This window comes from Crocodylus siamensis, chromosome 2 (genome assembly GCF_052110815.1).
Source record: "Crocodylus siamensis isolate JL-2025a chromosome 2, ASM5211081v1, whole genome shotgun sequence".
NCBI classification, from domain to species: Eukaryota; Metazoa; Chordata; order Crocodylia; family Crocodylidae; genus Crocodylus; species Crocodylus siamensis.
The window spans coordinates 108864774-108878705 of record NC_143396.1 but is presented as its reverse complement, the minus strand read 5'-3'; the positions used below and the strand labels follow the sequence as shown (position 1 = coordinate 108878705).

The 13932-nt window shown below is 42.6% G+C and overlaps 1 protein-coding gene across 1 annotated transcript in view; it reads left to right on the top strand.

Annotated features, from left to right (window-relative positions):
• The window catches only part of LOC149870595 (UPF0462 protein C4orf33 homolog), a 32135-nt gene extending 18672 nt beyond the window's left edge, over positions 1–13463 (top strand). The window contains exons 5-7 of the mRNA XM_090034726.1: positions 4516–4564; positions 9776–9975; positions 13149–13463. Coding sequence (XP_089890852.1) covers positions 4516–4564; positions 9776–9975; positions 13149–13236 — 337 coding nt within the window. The 3' untranslated portion in view covers positions 13237–13463. The remainder of the gene's footprint in view (positions 1–4515; positions 4565–9775; positions 9976–13148) is intronic.
• Positions 13464–13932: the final 469 nt, after the last annotated feature.

Sequence of the window (13932 nt, the reverse complement as noted above, 5' to 3'; positions counted from 1 at the left end):
GAGAAGCACCTCGTTCTCTCCATTCCTCATTCTGCTTTCCCCTGTCCCAGGTCCGAGCACCTTCCCTGGCAGTGGGGAGGGCAGACCAAAAGTGGGAACGTGTGGTGTAGGTGCAGTGGGCAGAGGTTTGCTGTTGTGGAGGTAAGGGTGGGGAGGGGAAGACACTAACTCCTCTTCTTTTTTCTTTTTTTTACCCCCTCAGAAATCTATGGGCTGGTATGCCCCAGATCTTCAGGCTTGAACAGCAAAAAGAAACATGTTTCTATCTATATATGAGCATTACGGGTACTGGGTAATTAACTGGCCGATTGCTTAATTACCTGGAAACTACCTACACGTGCAAAGTAGCTATCACATAATAAAAAGCTCCAACCAGCTATCAAGTTAAACCTAAAAAATGTATACTAACTTTATAGCTGCTTGATATTAAGCTTTAATTTGCATGTGTAGAAGTGTCAGCTGATGGGGCTGCCAGCCCCAGGGGTACATCATGCCCAGTGTAAACTCCCCAATCCCTAGGGTTTATGGAAGCCACAGTCCCAAGGGTCCAAGTGTTTCACACAAACCCCCAAACCCTGGGGATCATGACTGGTGTGATACCTGGTGCTTTGGGGTGCAGAAAAACTCCAGGGCCAGAGGATAACTGCAGGAGTGCTCCCCATGCCCCAGGGGTGTGGAGTACCCCTGCAGTAATCCTCTGGTCCCAAGGGTGCATGGGGAACCCCTGTGGCTGGGAGCCCCTCAACTGAGGGGAGCTCCCAGCTTTGGGAGCTTCTTGCTGGAGCAGTAGGAATTTAGGATTGGCCTCCCCTTGCACCGACAATAAGGTGTAATGGGATCTAATGCATGATTATGTAGCGTGGCAAGAGGCACGATTGTGAATTACACATTAGATCACATCAAGTCTTTACCTGCGTGTGTAAATGGGGCCTCTATATATGAATGCTAATGTTGCTGTCAAATGCAGGAAGAATATTCAGATGTAAAAACCCCATCAGATCATATTATTTGAATTTTATACCTTAACTGGTGAATTGCCCGTCAAGAATGATAGTGGGGATAGAGCATCACCATGATGGAGGGGACAGAGTAGGGGTGAGGCCAGCACTGCACTGCCAGGGGAGTAGATGGCAAGACCAGCGCTGCTGGTTTCACTCCCCAACTCTGTTCCCCCTCTTCTAGCCATTATGGCAGCGCTTTGCAATCCCAGTCTATCCGCGCTGTCCCCTCTGTCCCCTTCCCCCATCATCCTGTGCTGCTGTTTACTCCAAGGAGCCCTGTGAGCATTACTGGCTGGAGCCACCCCCCTCCCCCCCCAAGAGTATTACGGACAGATGCACAGACAGATGGACCAAGTCCTTTATTTAGATACATAAAAAATGTGTTTTTTCTGCATTTCTGAGTACCTATGGACTAGACCTTTTTCTGTAAGATTAGCATTCTTTTTGTGTTTGCTTTAGGTAACAAAAAGCTATTGTAATAGTACACTGTATAAAATGCTGCTTGAAACAGGTGTTTGTGGCAAGATAAAAAAGACGTCTTTCCTTGTAGCTGTGTATTTTTGGGCACTGCCTCTGCATTGTGTGCTGCCACCACCCAGGTTGTACTGTTAGTTATGTCTTTACTAATATCATACGGGTTACCCAGCATTTTGAAAGTGAACATTTTTTCACTGTAGACCCATACACATATCATATTTAGTCATGCAGTTTACAGTCCAAAGTGTGAGATGCATAGTTGATAGGCCTGTGCGGAGTGGGTAGTATCCGCTTCAGTTTTGGATTTGACTGATTCGGGGGACAGTGATTCGATTCAAATCAATTCAGCCGAATCTGATTCGGAGGTTCGGCTGCTGCCGAATCTCTGAATCACACAGGCCCATCCCCCACCCACTCTCCCATCTCCAGCAATGGCTGCCCTGTCCTCCCCAGCTCCCGGCAGTTTGAAATTAAAAGCCCCGACTCACCAGGTGCTGCCAGACGGGGACAATCCCTACTGCCCCATGCTGCGTGGGGGGCTCTGCACAAGCCCTTCCCGACCCCAGCCCTCCCCATGGCTGCCTCGCCCACCCCAGGTCTGGCCCTTTAAGGGAAAATAACCCCCCAAGCCCCTGAATTCACCAGTTCATGCCTAGTGGGGGCCAGTGCCCCATGCCACATGTAGGGCTCTTCCATGAGCCCTGGAAGCCCGGAGGCTGCTGCAGGAGCTGGTGAGTTGGGGTTTTTTTTATTTTATTTTTTTCTTAATGGGCCAGAGCTTGGGCAGGTGCAGCGACCATGGAGGGCGGGGGTGCTGGGACAGCAAGGAGGTCTGGGGGCTCATTTAGGGCCCCCCATGCAGCATGAGGCAGTGAGGGGAAGCGGGGATTGCCTCCCACACCCAGCAGCATCTGGTAAGTAGGGGCTTTTTTAAAGCACCGGGACCAGTGGTGTGATATCTTGACTTTAGCATTCTCAATAACAAGTTAAGGAAATAGGCTGGATAAAAGTACTGTAAGGTGGATACATAACTGGTTGGATTTATGTGATCAGTGAGTAGTCATGACTCAGTGTCTAGTTTTGAGGAAGTAACAAGTAGGGTTACCTAGGGGGTCTTTCCTGGGTCCAGTGTTGTTCAATATTTTCATTTATTAGTGTACACTTAGCAAATTTGCAGATGACACCAAGTTGGGTGGATTTGTAGGCACTCCAGAGAGTAGGGCTAGGATCCAGAATGACTTGCATAAACTGGGGAAATAGTCCACAATTAACTAGATGAAATTCAACGAGAACAAATGCAGAGTTCTGCACTTGAGATGGAATAATTGCATGGACAAGTAGAGACTTGGTACTGCCTGGCTAGGCTGCAGTGCTGTAGAGAAGGACTTGGGGGTTATAGTAAACCATTAGCTGAATGTGAGCCAACAGTGTGCTCTTGTTGCAAAAAGGGCCAATAGTATATCATGTTGTATTGACAGGGGTGTTGCTTGCAAATCAAACTAAGTGATTCTTTCAATCTATTCAGTACTGGTGAGACCTTACCTGGAGAATTGTGTCCAGTTATGAGCCTCACTCTTAAAGAAAGGTGTGCACAGATTGGAAAGAATTCAGTGGAGACTAACAAAAGTGAATAGAGGCCTGGGGAGTGTGATGTATGAGGAAAGGCTGAAAGAACTAGAGTTATTTAGTCTGGAGAGTAAAAGACTCAGAAGGGATTTGATAACATTCTTGAAATACCTAAAGGGCGATAGACTATTCTTTGTGGCATGAGTAGACAGGACTGGAAACAGCTGCCTTGAGCTGCAGCAGGCAAAATTTAGGTTGGAGATTAGGAGGGACTTTCTGATGATGAGAGTGGTGAAGTACTAGAACAGGTGATCTAGAGATGTTGTGGAATCTCCATCCCTGGAAATTTTCAAGAGCAGGTTGGACAGACACTTGGCTGGGAAAGTTTAGCCAGGGATGATCCTACTTGGAGAAGGGGGCTGGACTAGATGCTCTTGTGAGGTCTCTTCCAGCCACACTTTCCTATGATCCTACTTCTCAACAGTGTTAAAAAATAAGAAAAAAAAAATATCTTCAGTCTGAATCCTGAAAAATTTGAACCTGATATTGTGAGTTACCGAGTGTATGAAAGTGTCTTGGCACCCTCAGATTCCATGTAGTTCTCTAGCACTTGCAGGTACTCAGCCTCTCACAGGATCTGATCTGTTGTTGTAAGTGATGTGCCATAATACTGGCAACGTTGGCATTTTAAAAAGCAATGTAATATTATCTTGGTCAGTCTGCATTATGTGAGTATTGTAACATATTCTGTTATGATCATGGGTTTAATTAATTAGAACATATTAATTAAAAATATAGCAATAGCAAGATCAGGTAATTGTATATTCTTGTTTACTGAAAAGTGGCAGTTCAATTACTGAATTTGTATGTAGAGGTGTGTGTACATGGGAAATTATTTATTGAATGATTTTATGAACACTTAAAGTTACATCTTCCCCTATGTGAACAGTACTCCATTTATTGTAGAATGGTTGGATGCTGAAATTTTTTTTTTTTTTTTAAAGCAGTTTTACATAATATATAATGAATCCCATATACATTATGGTGAGCATTACTTCAGTACATCCAAACAATTGGTCTTTAAATTGATTTCCCTGTTTAATTTCTGATGCATCAAAAAGTTAGCTGATGAAGTTTTGATATATGCTCTGTACCTATGTATAACTTTAATTTGGGTGCCATTTTAATTTGAACTGATAACTGTTGCAATCTATTTGCATGGGGATAAAATAGACCACTACCTTTAAACTGTGTGAATGCATATGGTTGTCATTTCCATTATCAGTGGGGATTAGGATAGATCAGTCAAGATACTTGAAGTCTTTAGGGATCAAATTTCTGTCTGGTTAGAGGAGAGATTAGATATGAAATTTAATTCAAGATTTTAAAAGGGAAGACTCTGAGTTAGATATGGAGTCAGTTCTGCCATTATAGTTCAAATTCTGTCTTTCTTATGTTTCTTTTTGGCTAGGCATGGACAACATCTTGTACTATTGCTTTCTGGAGGAGATTGTTTTGCAGTAAGTAATATTCCTCAAACATTTTACAATGGAATATCAGCTAAACAACTTTAATATTTTTCAGTATTTGTTTATAGTCCCTCCTGCTTGGTTGCTTGTAAAAGGTTTCGTACAAAGTAAGATTTTTCACCACTGACTGCTCTTTTTCTATATGGCATTGCTATTCTTACTTTTGTGTTTTGAAGAGGACAAGAAAACATGTCTCTCTTGTTTACTGCTTTATTTGTACTCTGAACTTGGTGATTTTTGGAAAATTTTCAGGGATAGTGTTTTAGAAAGGTCTGACTTTGCAAGCTTGCCTCTGCATCTCTCAGTGCTATGCCACACAGGATTTGTTGAATATTTCATTGGTCTTGTTTCCTCTAGAGGCTGATTTTTTTTAATAGTGTAGAATGAAGCTTCTCAAGCTTTTTTTTTTCAGCAGATGAAATTCATCTTTTTAGACCAGAGGTCCTCAATCCTTCAGCCCTGGGGAATGGATGAGAAGCATGGAGCCAGCCTGTAGGCATGATCCAGTATGGGATCAGACTACAGGTGCAATCTGGCTCCAGATCCAGCCACAGAGTAAGCCCATGTACCACAGTGGACTGGCCCCACTGCATACCAGTGCAATCTAGCATTCAGGATCATGTCATCTGGCCTGTGGGGTTCCTCATGTGTTCAGAAATTTGGCAGTAAGGCAGCAGCAATTACCATTGGCCCCACTCCCTCACCATCAAATTTCTAGACCTGGGGAGAGACCCACAGGCCAAATGATGTGGCTTTGTGGGTTGGAACTTGCTTACAGGCCATAGCCATAGCACTACTGTTTTAGACAATGTTTATCAACTGTTCTCGCTTCTCTCTTTCCCATTAGGATCTGGAAACTACATCAATTACACATATGATGAAAATATGGGCAATTGCTGTAGTTTTCAGATGTACTGAAATATTTAATGCATTCAGAAAGAAGTAGGAGATTTAATACCATGTGGCCAAAATAGTGAGAGATGGGGATTTAGGTTGAACTTGCAGAAATAGGCACCCATGATTTCTCCCACATATTTTGCAGGGAGAACAAGATATCTGATTTTTAAAATACATGTCAGCCTTCCACAGAAGTAAGACTCAGACTCTGACACTTGCTGTGAGCTCATACAAAGAAGTTAGAGCGCTGACACAAGTGACATTGTTGTGTGATGGCCCACTGAAAGCACTTTACAGCTGTGCCCTTATAGAAGTGCGTGGCTGCAGAGTGCTTTAAAAGGCCCCAGTCCCACAACAGTCTTAACCCTCATGACATGAAGGCGCTTCAAAGTGGAACGCCTTTGTTATCTTGTATCAGCATGTGCTGGGAGCAGCATTGCGCTGATGCAGCCCAGTCCTGCTCCTGGCACTGTCTTCAGAATGGGAGGAAGGCAAGGGAGTGGAGGGAGTTTGGTTTGGGGATTGCCCAGCTAGTGCTAGAGGGTGGGACAGGTAGTTTGGACCCCCCCTCAGGTGGGGGGCCCCAATCCACCCACCCATTCTCCACCACCGGCTGGGCAACCCCCCAGACGGATCTCTCTCCTCTCCCTTCCCACTTCCCATTCTGAAGAGAGTGCCACTCTGTACCATTTCAGATTTTCTTTGTCTATCATGAAGAAGGTGAAAAAGCTCTAAACTTAAATGTATCTATTACAAGTTATCTTTAAAGCAAATTTGACTACCTTAATTTAGGTGCTTATGTGGAAGCTGAGCACTTTTGAAAACCAATCTCTCAGACTGGTTTTTGTGGGTGGGTTATTTTCAGAATGGAACACTACAAAGAAGTCCTACATTTTCCTAAAATTCGAAAGTGCCTATTGCAGAGAAGGTACAACAGCTCCCTCATTATTATATTTTAATCTGATTTTACTACTTTGTGAGAGATGAGCATTCTGAGATGAAAAATAAATCAAATTAGTAAAAGTAAGGTGCCTTCTTTAACATTCAAACAATTTAAAAATGTTATAAAATGTTTTCCTACTGTAAGAGTCACTTTATAATGAAAATTAAATAACTTTGGTTCTGAAATCAGGCTTTGAAATATGTAAAATGCTGCTCGTTTTATACTTCTTGTTCACAGTATCAACTATGTCACTGAATAGTAGATCTCTGTTTAAGGTGCAACAGCTTCAAGATTAAATGCGCGTCATTTGTTTTTTAAAATGCCTTTTTTTAAAAATAGAGAACAATCATGATAAAATCAATTTCTGTTATCTTAAAAGTAATGGTTTTCCACACTTTCCTTTACTGACAGTTTTGCAAATTGCCAGTCACTGCTCTCTTTACTTTCCTGTTTTTCCTGTCTTTTTTTCCTGGGTATTAAGGATTGTAAATTTCACTTCATCATTTGTTTTACTGTCTGTAATAGTAATAGTATAGTTTATTTGAGCAAAGCCAGCTTGCCTGCAAATCACTCGTAACTTGGCTCCAGGGATGAGGATTTATCAAATTAATCAAAGCCTCACCTATTGAAAGACATATTCTTTTATCCAAGTTTTGATCACACTGTAATAGTAACTAATTTAGGTTAAATTTGACCTTTTCTTTATTTTCAAGGAAACCTAACTATTTTGACAGTCTAGGATGACATGAAACCCTTGTACAGACTCCAGATATACTTTTACAAATGGCTCTCACTTGAACATTGCAGTTGACACTTCTGTCTTGCATGCAGTCTTTGACAGATGGATTTTATGTGGTCCATACACTGTAGTAAGAAAGTTTGACTTAGTAGTGAAATCTGTGCCTATGTGAGAATTCACCAGATAGTGTTGTTTGTATCTTAAGGAGAGTGAAATGCAATTTTAATAAATTTTCTTATACTTGCTAGGCTCCAGTCCTTCTTTTTGCAATTTTCCTAAGCAAAATTCCTAAGATTTGGACTTTTTTGATGAAATATTGCTCACATTTAAGCAGTGATAACTGTGTTAACAATCAGCTGAGTAAAGCGCCTTTGGCTTTGATGCAGCAAGCTGCGTATGTCCTTCAGCTGTCCACTAACGACCAGAAAATACCAAACCCAGAAGTTACTATTCTGAAAAGCCACACTATTAACCAAAAAAAAAAGAAATTGCCCACACATTGTTACAGACCCATCGCAGGTATTGTAACAGCTACGTTAGTATAACCGAGGTTAAAGAGTACAGGTTTCTCTTGCTTTATGCTGTACATGTGTTTCTGGAAAACGGTGCATAACTTGAATTCACATAAAGGGAACCCACTTTACAATGTAACAAATAGGGAAATGTTCCAGGTCTTCAACTGTATTGACCCCCAGAACCATTTCTACCACTTTTACAAGACAATTTTGGTACTTACCAACAGCAGACACTACACCCAAGCACAAGGCACTATCATAATGTAGATGGCAACTACAGAAATGGGGGTTGTAGACAATGAGCAAAAAGCACAAATCCATACAGAAGACTGTATTTTGGTGTGTGTCACTCCCACAATGCACTGCATAAAGCAGCTGACTGTAGGCTTCCACCACACTGATCTCATAAGAGTGAATTTACCTCATGTATAATGCATTTTTGGTATAAAAAAAGTCATCACATAAGAGCAAACTTGCCCATACAGTACCCACATAAAGCAAGGGTAACCTGTACTGTTTTTTCTACATTGTCCACTTGTTTGTTTTGTACATTAGACAGCACCACATGTATAGTCAAACAACCCAACAAATCATCCAGTGAAACACCCACAGAAATAACAAAGCAATGTAGAAAAAGAAAACAATGCAAAACCACAAGCTGTAAGGCAAGAGTTGTAAGTGAAGCTGTATGTAAATTATTTTTAAAGTGATGGTGTCCTCTTGATTGTAACTGTTTGAAGATGTGAGGGGAAAATCCCAAAATTGATGATTACCTCATATTTTGAAAAAATGAATTGAGTGGCTGTTGCTACACTTGGAATCTTTTTCCACTATTGCACTTTTTCTAATAGTGTTGCTCCATATAGAGATACATGCTTCTGAAAGGGAAAGGGGCTGTGGGCTTGCAATTGCTATATTGTACATAAACCAGGAGTAACTTCAGTGAAGTCATTAGTTACACCAATGCAAGAGAGATCTAATTATGGCCTACTGTTTACTCTGCTCCTTCTTTCCTCAACATGGACCTGCCAGATACTAAAACATAATTTGCCTACATCTGGAATGTTGGGTCCAGTAAGAGGTATATACATTCCTTTATTTTACTGTAATGTAAAAATGTAATGTAATGTAGTATATAATAGCGATTATTGGACTGGTTTGAAATCCATGATAGTTATGATAATTTGCAGTGCAGGCATATAAGGAAATAATACAATGGAAGTTTGAAAAGTTAGGATTATTTTTCAGTAATATTAATAATATTTCCTTTCACTGACTTGGCTCAGCCAGTTGTAATAGAGGACTATATTCTGAAAAACCTGCTTTAGCAACAGAATTACTACAGAGCCTCAAGATTATATGACCTTTTGCTACTGGGTTCTTTAAAAGACTCAATGGAAGTATTAATCCTTCCTGCAACTAAGTCAGTGACTATAAGGATGAACACAACCAGCTCCAGAATATCAGACCCAGCAACAGGTTTTTTAGCTGCCAGTGACTAACACCTAACTGGTAATATTTGCACAGAAGTGAGAAAAAAATGCACATGGAGCTCAGTGTTTTAGCGTAAAATAAAAACCTAAATAAACTTATTTTAAGTTTGGTTACATGCACATAATTCAGAGTAATATTTTTCCTTATAACATGTTTGTATGCTTTAAGTTCTTTCTTTAAACAGAATATACAGTTTAGAGCACATCTGAACTGCATATTCCACAGTCCACCTTGTCCATTCCCCCTGACTTGTGCTTCCAGATCCAGTCCTGTAGTTACGTTCTGAATGGTCGTCATATAGCTAGGAAGGGTTGAATGTCCTTCAGTGCTTTTCCAGGCTCACTCGGATTCCATTTGGTGGATGAGTCTTGCAGGCTTCCTGTATAACAAAACTTATAGTTTGCTATAATCCATATGTTAAAGGTAATATTTTATTGGAAACACTTATAGACCTTTACCCCAATATCATGTTTAAACATGCCATATCATTCATATAATTAAAATACTCTTGCTTGTTTGAAAATACCTTCATTTATTATGCTGTGGTGATAGTAATTTGCTGTTTAAATGATAAGGTGGCATTTTAACCTTTTTCTTTTTAATATTAATTAAAGAAAGGCCTTGACTTGGATTTTAAAGCAGACATACACTGGAACAAATGGAATGGCACAGCCCTTATACCTTGGAGGTATTTTCCACCTGGTGTAGACAAGATGAATGCATATGCCATCCATGGGTCTGGAATTGGAAGAACTTATGAGGCACTTTATCCGATACCTAGAGAAGAGATAGCAGAAGATCAGGGGCCAAATTTGTGAGTACAAAACCAGTGTGGTGTTTGTTTTCTTTTTTTTTCTCTCAGTGATTACTACAATAGCAAGGCTGGGGAATCCTTCCTGCTGGAGTGTGATATGCTGAAATGTTTTCAGTATGATGCACATAAATAGCATCATGAAATCTGGGAAGTCTTTCTGCTGACTTGGATGCTGTTTAGATGTGACCCAGAGAAGAGAGGCAGACTGTTAATAAAAATATACTAAATTCAGCTAATAATAATATAGAGATTCCTATTTAAGAGTATTTTTATGTTGTTATGCAAATTGTCTTAGATGAAATCTAATACAGTGATATGAAGAGAAGCAGCAGAGAGCATATTCCACTAGTTTTCCTATTCGGTAATGGATGCACTTCCCATACTGATTTGCATAACTTAGTAGCAAAGTTCAGCAAAGTACTTGCTCAGGCATTTAACTTTAAGCCCATATGTAAGCCCTTTTGAAGTCTCCAATGAAGTTTCCAGCCAGATGGGTCATAATTTTTTGTTGTTCTGTTTAGGTCAGAATGTCAGCCGTATTCTGGCTTGGCTGTACTGCTCTGCATGCAAAGCAGACGTGGAAACAATGATTTCAGCCTCTAAAAATTCTTGCTATTTAGGGCATCCTCAGGTAGAACAAAACTGTGGGTGCTTACACAAGTGCAGGCAGCCTGTCAGGGAGGTGCTGTTACTCGAGATACTTTGTACTCATGGTGCTTTACACAAAGTACCATGAGCTAGTGCCGTTGAATCCAACAGGCATTTGCCTGTTAGGGCAGGGGTGAACCTGTCCGGACGCTGGCCAGCAGGCAGGGGCAGTCCTGCCAATCTCCCAGGAGGCTGCTGACTAACCCTCTTTCCAGTCCTGCCCTCTCCACCAGCTGGCAACTGCCCTCAGCAGCCTCTGCCACTGTCAAGATGCTTGCGCTAGGGGTGGGGGTGGGGGGAAGAGAGACCCACCTGCCATGGGTGCCCACCCAGCTGCTACTTATGGGGTTTTGGGGGATCTGGACTGGGCCCATGTGGCAAAGGCCTTTTTTTTTTTTTTTTCCCCTGCCCTACTCTCCATGGGAGCATCTTGACAGCAGCAGGGGGTGTCATGTCTGGAGCTGCGGGTGGGAAATGGAGCCCTGCCCTGCCCTGCCACACAGGCCCAACGCCACTACTCCTGCTGGGGTTTTGGGTAGAGCCAGGATGGGCCTGTGAGGTGGGGAGCCTCCATTTCTACCTCCCCTGCCCCATCTCCAGTGTGGCAACCCCTGCCACTGTCAGGATATTTGCAAGTCAGGTGGGTGGGTGTGGGGGGAGGAAACCCTATTCCTTGCAGGCTCAGCTCAGCTCCTCCCCAAGCTGTAGGGGGCGTATATGGGAGGGGGGGCTCCCTTCTCCTGCCTCTCTTTTTCCCACTGCACAGGGAGAAGACTGTCTGGGATGTGGCATGGGATGTGGGTGGAATCGCTCAAAATTAACCTGTACAGAGAACTTGTATACAGGTTCCCTAAGGCACTCTGCCTTAGAGTGCCCTATCTGATAACGTATCAAATGAGGGTTAAATTTTCACGCAATTGGCTATTTTAAAAGTGCTCTGCAGTCATGACCATGTGTTATATTATGACTGTATAGTGCTCAGGGGCCTCATCATGCAAAAAATGGAATTTCTGTAAGTGCCCTATGATAGTAGCTCCACCTTCTCTCTTAATCATTAGTGCTGGGTGTGCCATGTTGTGTCCCTTAGCTCAAAGTCCCCGAGGGCTGTCGGTAGTGGATTATGAGTTGCAGTAGCCTATGCTGTTCACTGTTTGAATGAGTTAATTCTAAATGGCTTTATCAGCCAAATGTTAACAGCTTTTAGGTTTTTGCCCACAGTTTTGTGTATACAGCTATTTATTCACATAAATGGTAACATTTCAATAGCTAATGACTTGATTAGCAAAGGCAGTTGCAGCATTTGAATCCTCAGTAGTTACACCTTGAAATGCAAGTTCAGTTGGCACCGTTAAATACTGCCAAACTGCTTTCACAGTTACAATACCTAAAGTATTTATCTTGCTTCCCATTCATAACAGAGAACTAGGCAAATGTAGCTGTAAAAGTAAATCCTGGAATGCAGTAAACCATTGGTTGTCAATTGGGGGTATGTGTATCCCTAGGGGTATGTAAAAAGGTCCTAGGGGGTACTCGCACCTAATGTGGCTGATTTTTAAATGCTGTGTGCATGCGCACAGCTGCAGCACAGCACACAAGCAGCCAGGAAAGCATCCAGGTCTGGCTGGTAAGTATGTTGTGAGGGAAGAGGCCAGGGGAAGGGGCAGATTAAGGTCCTAGCGGTAGGGGAGAGTGTGGGCTGGGATGCACTGGGCTCTTCCTGGCGGGGGGCTGGGCTGGGATGCATTCAGGGTGGGCAGCAGCAGCAGTGCTGGGAAGGGTCTACGGAGGGGCTGTAGCCACTCCAGAATTTGCTGCAGCCCTCCCATAGCCCCCTCCCAGCACTGCCACTGCCCGCCCCAACTGCAGTGCAGCCCAGCCCCCACTGGGAACAGCCTGGCACTGGCCCCAGTCCACAGCGGCAGCCTTCCCTCCCCTACCAAGATCAGGGGGCAGATGTTCCTGTGCCCTCCAAGGGGTGCACATAGCTGTGGGAGCCACCCTCTGTGTGGCTCAGTCCTATGCCCTGCCCCGACTGGACAGCGCCTGCCCCAGCCCCACTCCCTCCCCCACTGCAGGGCCAGCTCACCCTTGCCCCATGCCCTCCTGGGGTGCATGCACCAGCAGGAACTCCCACCACCTTCCCATGCCCCCTCATTTGAGCTGGTGTGGACTCTGTCCCACTCTCTGCCCTGGCTGTGAAGGCTTCCTCCCCCTCACCGCCTTAAAAACAAGTAAAAAAATGTAAAGAGGTACCTGAGCTGGAACATTGAGAGAAGGGGTACAGTTGTTAAAAAAGGTTAAAAACCCCTGTAGTAAACTATCAAGATTTTAATAGCACCTACGGTATTTCTACCCACAAATGACTATGTATGTAGAATTGTAGCTCCAGCTATTGTATTTTGATCACAGCCCATTTTTGAAATAAGAGTTAATTTAAAAGTGTGTTATTAAAGTGAATATTGTGTTCTTGTGAGACTTGTTCTTTACCTACAAATTACAGTTCTCTATCTGTTTCTCACCAATAGCCACCGTCTGGAGTACTTCAAAAAGTTCAGTTTAAAGTGGATTATGGGAGAGAACTGGGAGCAGCCTCCATCAGACCTGTGGCCATAACTTAAATTGTTTCAGCAATCAAGGAACATCCTGTGACAGAGAAGAAATACCAACCCAAAAAGCAGCTACCTGAGAAAAATCTTTTCAATGTGCTTAAAGCAAATCTTTTGTTGCAGCTTTAATGTGATATAAAATTTCAAATAATAATGTAAGTAGATATTCCTTTTCATAATGTTTTGTTTATATTGATTCTTTTAAACAAATGATAAATAGAGGAATAATTGGTATTTTGGCCATTTGTTTACTGTTGTTCCCGCCCCCCCACAACTGTTCTGAAGGTTAGCAGAAACCAGTGAAAGTATTTTAATCCAGAAAAAAGGAGCTTCTCTAGTAACTGGCCCAGGTAAGCTCAAGAGGTGATCAGGATTTTCCCAACAAAATCGTTCTCTCTTCTTCCCCACTGCTCCAAAATACTGAATTCCCAGAACTGAAATGTTTGTGGGAAGGTATTGGTTCCACTAAAAATTCTACCAGTTCAGCTTATAAAAACCAGTTTCTCATAAAACCAGAGAGTGGTCTCATTACAGCACAGCCAATATCCTGACAGTCAGATCACTGACCCCTGAGATGTGACAGTTCTGTGCAATCTGCTAATTCAGGGCATGGATCTGAACTTGATTCTCCTGCATCTCGGGCAAATACCTGATCACCTGGGATGCAGACGGAAGTTAAATTTTTCATGCAATAAGGCCCCTA